We start from the raw sequence: 5,861 nt of genomic DNA on the forward strand, positions 1-5,861 counted from the left end.
ACAAATCTCACAACCACTTCTCAAAAGGGTAATCTAGTGTTGCTAGGATACAAAAGTAGGGACGGAGGCGACTGCACAGAGATGGAAGGTAAAGCACAAGTCGCGTTTATTTCACAAGCTCGCCTCATAGAAAGGGCTCTGGCCTGAGTGATAGCGACTTCCACCACTGGTGGAAGAACACTAGGTCTGCCACGTCCCGTGATCTAGACGCGGGTGCCAATGGTGCCGAGCCCCTGAAAAAGGAGTTCCTTCCTCAGAGGGATACGCCAGGGAGGGCCGTCATGAGGAGCACGAGTTCCGAAAATCAGGTCATATGGTCACAACCAGCAGGACCTGCTCCTTGTCATCCCTGACCTTGCACAGTGTCTGCACGAGAAGGCTCACTGGGGAAATGCATACTTGCGTAAAGCTGCGTGCCAGCGTGACTGTGCCGAGGGGGCCTTGGTCAGAGAGTAATAAAGCTGGCAGTGGGAGGACTTGTGGGTGGCAAACAGGTTTACCTGAGCTCCCCGAATCGACTCCAGTTCAGCCAGATCATCTCGGGATGGAGTCGCCATTCTCTGGGGAACGTGAGCTGTCGTGAGAGCATGTCGGCCACATGATTGAGCTTCCCCCGGGATGTGGACGGCAGCGCCCTGCACTGCGTCTGACTCCAGAGAAGGAGATGACGGGCGAGTTGTGGCATCTTTAAAAAGACGCGAGCCGTCAGTGATCAGAAACTGCTCTTTTGATGAAGCACCCAGGGGAATCGCTGAATTAACCGGGACGCCGCTGGTTGTGCCGTAACGCCACCCAGAACAGCCTCTTCTTCTAGCAGCAGAGAGAATTCGCCTGGTGAATCTCGAACTGTTCATTCACTCGGCTCCGAAGCAAAAATCTGATGAGTGGATGCACCTGTCGTTTATTTATACCCGTGTGCACGGGGAGTGGCTCAGCATGCAAAATCCACTAGCCAAATTTCACTGGCATTTTCTCTTAATCAGAGAGGATTCGGGCTCCCAAGTAAGACCCCATATGTTGTCACAACATAACTCATAGTGACCGACAGATAGGGAACTAGGGTTATATTTGTGACACAAACATTTTACTTGGATACTAGATATGATGCTGACTGCCATAATGATCAGTGTTGTTTGTCACTTATATGTAACAAAAATTTTGTTAAGTAATCATAATCAAGTAATCATTTACATAATGACATTACATAATGTATATTTTGAAAACCGTACAACAGGTGGTTGTACAACATCTGGTACAGATGGTCCATTTCAGTTCCATTTTCATTTTACTACTGTTCTTCCAAAATTGATGTACCACATTTCTTGTATTCTAAAAATACAAGACTATTATTATACATTTTAATGTGTATTGGAGAATCGACTGGCTGTTGACCAGCCTTTTGAGGCCACCCGATGTCTAAGCTTAGGTGCTCAGTAACTTGTTAGGCAAAATTCAGAACATATTTGTCCTTTTTAAACAGTAGGCTGTTATTTTAGAAAAATATTTTTCTTTTCTTTAAGTTGTTCTGGACACGATTGTCTACTATTGTCTACTACTTTATGGGTAAATATGAATGAAACATAAGTGCTTGCATTCCCAAAATTTAGTCTTACAGCAACACTTGCCAGTGTCGGGGCGGCGAGTATCCCCAGTGCTGGACTGGTCACCATGTTACTCATTCTGACAGCCGTTGGACTTCCTACTCAAGATATCAGTCTGCTAGTGGCTGTTGACTGGCTTCTGTGAGTATTCTGAATCTAGACTTATTTGATCCAGATTGGGACTTGTAAATGTTAAATGAAAGCCTTCCCTGAAGCTGTCACTGTCATGTTTAAGATTATCCTACTCTTGTTCAGGAAATATGTGACTGCTAAACAGAGCATTTCATCTTTTGTTTCCCTCAGGGATCGTTTCCGTACCTCAGTTAATGTGGTTGGAGACTCATATGGGGCTGGCATCGTCTACCATCTGTCCAAGGCAGAGCTGGATGCTCTGGACGCCCAACATGCGAAATCTGATGACATAGAGATGATGACCAAGACCCAGTCCTACTATGATGACCTCAAAAACCATCATGAAAACAACTCCAACCAGTGCGTCTATGCTGCTCAAAATTCTGTCTTATTAGATGATTGCAAGGTACAAGTCACGCTACTGGACATAGAGACATCTACATAACACATCCCTGCATGTCTCTTTTCTGATATCTTTTGCATGTTAGCATATATGTATATACACAAACATTTATGTGTGTATGTACATATATATGGTAGCTACAGTATAATTGCATATGTACTATATATATATATATATAATATGCATATTTCTTTGCTTCTTTTCTTGGAGCATATTTTGAGCATATTGCAACATAATATTGTATGTTTTGCAGTGCATCAAAATATACATCAAATCAAATAATTCATTATTATTTTTACCATTAACTCTGCAGTTAGCAGCTTTTTCCTACATCAGTTATTTAAATATTATGTGCAGAATGTGCAGTTTAAGTTCAGTTGAGATCCATGAGTTTAATAATAAACTACAAGCTAATCCTATGAAAGCACCTTTCCACCAGCAGGCCGAATATTCAGAGCATGGTGTGGAATGGTTCCAGTTGCATTTCCACTTGAGCATGATATGAATGCTAACCATGCTGCGTAAAACCTGCAGTGACGTGATAATGTGTTCATAGTATAGTACACTATTATTCTACAAGCCTTTTTCATCAACTAGCTAGCACATTAAAACATAATAAAATATTGTGTCTTTTATAGCTAGTATGGGAACCTTTCCCTTTCTACATGATGTGAGCATCCCATACAACACAAACGCTCCAGGGTTTATTCACAGTATCATGCCGTCACCAACTCTTGCGAGGTAACATGCTTCCTAATCTTAAAAAGAAACCATAACCGTGGCAACTGGCAACCATCTTGTTGCATGGTTTGGCAACAATTACCCTTCGCCTGATGGTGGAAAACAGGCTTTATTCAGCTCTGATGTATTTATGATACTGATGCTTTATTGAGTGATTCAGTTGAAGTAATTATTAAGTTATTAAGTTTACATAAATTCGCTGATAATCAAGTTTGAGAACATCAGCAATTAAGCACTGCCTGAGACTAAACAAACTTTGAGGGGAATTAAGAATGAAAGAGAAGACCCGTCCTCCTGAGTAGACACATCTTCATCTTTTAGTTTTGAATATTTTACAAAACAGACAGTTAGACCCATATCGTTCTTGTTTTTTTCTTGGTGCATAATAGACAGAAAATCTGCTCCTGTTTTTTGCTGTCTGTTGTGCTTGCATGCTCTGGATGCAAACAATAACTTAACAAAAACTAACCCAGTTTATCTAAAAATGCAATCCATTGTAGAAGCCTTGCAAAGTAACCACTCATCAATGCTTGTACTGTTGTTGTACCTTGTTATTTTTATTTATTTTTAATGAAAAAAAATACTGTTTAGTTGAATGTTATAGAGCAGTCTGTGTATTTGTCATTGAAAAATCTCATTCAGGTAAATGGTCAAATGGCTTTAGTGTCAAGGTCTATATATCTTGGAGCACAGAATTCTAAATGACTGAAACAAAAGTATTCATCACTATGCAATGTTGTATAGTAAAAATGAATCAACTGGATTTATATTTCCTGAATGAAATGGTCAAAAGCAGAAGAGTGTCAGAGGAATGGGGCATAGAGAGGAGACCCGGCTGGCATCATTTGCTGAAGTAAACACTGATCACAGGCATTCATTATGACAAAAGCACTGGCAGTTAGATTGTGAATTTTATGTGTTCATTTTAAACATCCACATCAAGAATGATGCCTGTAAAAATAACTATTACCGTAAAGTTAAAAAAATTGTTCTAAATCTAAAAGAATCTGGCTGTTAAGCCTGAAGTCACACGTCTCTTCTGGGACCAAACTCTCCTTCAGATCACAAAAGCAAACAACACACAGTGCTATTATACTGTATACACATGGTGTGCTGTGTAGTACTACCAAAAAATCATGGTCTTAACCATTATCTCCCAAACGAAATCTCACTTGGTCTGACAGTGATTGATCTTTTCTGAATTGTTAAAATATTGGTGTCTAGGATGCTGTAACCAGAGAGTGTAGTTTACACTGTTTGTCATTTTTAAAAACTTAGTGTGCTGTAAATGAATTGTGCTCATAAACTGCTGTTGAGATGGTATTCTCACTTGAAACCGAAAACATTAACTTGAAACATTATTATCAGTCGATACATCACAGCAACAAGCATATAGTGGAGTCTACACCACAACAATAATGGTAACAACACAAAGGAACAATACAAAATTGTTCCGCTATTGGGATCACTTTCAGAACTGAAAGGTAAAACAGCCATCCATCCTACTTTTACATTTTTAAAATCAAAATATCTTTTCTGTTACATTTGTACATTTGCTAAAAGTCTCAGAATTCTTTGCTCCAAAGCTCCAGAGAGATCTTACATTTACTGTTGAACATTCACATGGATATGACCTCAGATTTGTCGATAACTCTTTCAGGTAACCTTGGCAGCCACAAATGGCTCAACTGCGGAGTACACACTCGTTGAGGAAGAACCTTGGAAAAACAATTAATGCAAGCACACAGACCCCGGCACCCCAAGAGAGAGAGAAAAAAGCAACCTATATTCATGCACATAGAACAAATGGGTTTTGTAGTTTATTTCTATGGTTTCTATTCTTTTCTAACATGTTTAACAATATTATATTGTCTCATGTAACACAAGAATATGAGGCCAAAAGCTCACACATGCAGCTGACATAATGTTATTGAGGCAGTTACATCAATTATTTTTGATGCTAATAAATATATACATAAACTTCCAAACATATGTATTTTGAAAAGGTGAATTTTTCAGAGGGAGAACAGACAGATAACAAAGCTTCTTACAGAGCCATTGCCCACTGCTTATATGAGAACATGACAGAAACCTGCTCGTCTGCCTCTAGTTCCTTCGCCTTACACTATGACAGCTGAACTACCTTGCACGACACCGTAGCACCTCTTGGTCCGAACAAATCTCACAACCACTTCTCAAAAGGGTAATCTAGTGTTGCTAGGATACAAAAGTAGGGACGGAGGCGACTGCACAGAGATGGAAGGTAAAGCACAAGTCGCGTTTATTTGGAGACCCTCCTCCTCTGGAGCTCCTTTTATCACAGTGCTCACTGGAGTGGGGTTTTTTTCTCTATTCTGTCAAGGAAACGGAAGATAGGCTGTTTCTCATATGTATGTTGGTGAATCAGTGGCACAATAGCACAAAAACCTTTCAGGCACATTCAGGCCATTATATTTACCATTCCAGGTCTTACATGAGCTCTTTGCGTCATTCAGAAGTACTGAAATATGCAATGCATGCCTTACGTTTAGTTCATTATAAAGCACAAATTGTCTATTTATGTTGTACAACCAAAACAACACCTGAACACGTGTCAGTCATACAGTGAACATACAGCTGATGGCTTCGGTGTTAAAAATCAAAATCTTTTGAGATTCCAGAAGTGCATCTTTTAAAATAACATGCCTATTTTTATATGATTTGGTGTGGTGTGCTAAACCTGGACTGGCATTATTAACAACTCCATTTTGATTACGAACATGTCCAGTATGTTGAGAGCGCACAACCCTTCTAAATTAGATAAATGCCTTTGCCCACATACTGTATATATTCAATTTGTATTCTACAATTGCTCTAAATTTAGCCTATTTTTCCTTCCACTGGTAAGATATAGAGGTATACTCAGGCATATAAAATATATACTCGTTTTTTTCCAGGAAAAATTTTGTCAGGGAAAAAAAAAAAAAATATATAAAAGCTCACAC

At 39.4% G+C, this 5,861-nt stretch overlaps 1 protein-coding gene across 1 annotated transcript; it reads left to right on the forward strand.

The window, feature by feature from the left end:
• The first annotated feature begins 1,587 nt into the window (after window positions 1-1,587).
• Window positions 1,588-4,755, forward strand: LOC107695426 (excitatory amino acid transporter 2-like). Its single transcript, XM_016495328.1, has 3 exons — window positions 1,588-1,742; window positions 1,905-2,139; window positions 4,538-4,755. Exons 1-3 carry the CDS (start codon window positions 1,669-1,671, stop codon window positions 4,610-4,612), a joined length of 384 nt encoding a protein of 127 aa, XP_016350814.1. The 5' UTR covers window positions 1,588-1,668; the 3' UTR covers window positions 4,613-4,755.
• Window positions 4,756-5,861: the final 1,106 nt, after the last annotated feature.

Source organism: Sinocyclocheilus anshuiensis, unplaced genomic scaffold (genome assembly GCF_001515605.1).
Source record: "Sinocyclocheilus anshuiensis isolate Anshui unplaced genomic scaffold, SAMN03320099.WGS_v1.1 scaffold662, whole genome shotgun sequence".
NCBI classification, from domain to species: Eukaryota; Metazoa; Chordata; class Actinopteri; order Cypriniformes; family Cyprinidae; genus Sinocyclocheilus; species Sinocyclocheilus anshuiensis.

Bases quoted from the DNA above. Each gene is read 5' to 3' on its own strand.
- LOC107695426 (XM_016495328.1), top strand. From the start codon at position 1,669: ATGTTACTCATTCTGACAGCCGTTGGACTTCCTACTCAAGATATCAGT. The intron at 1,743-1,904 runs GTGAGTATTCTG...TGTTTCCCTCAG, and splicing joins GTGGCTGTTGACTGGCTTCT to GGATCGTTTCCGTACCTCAG. The intron at 2,140-4,537 runs GTACAAGTCACG...TAACTCTTTCAG, and splicing joins TCTTATTAGATGATTGCAAG to GTAACCTTGGCAGCCACAAA.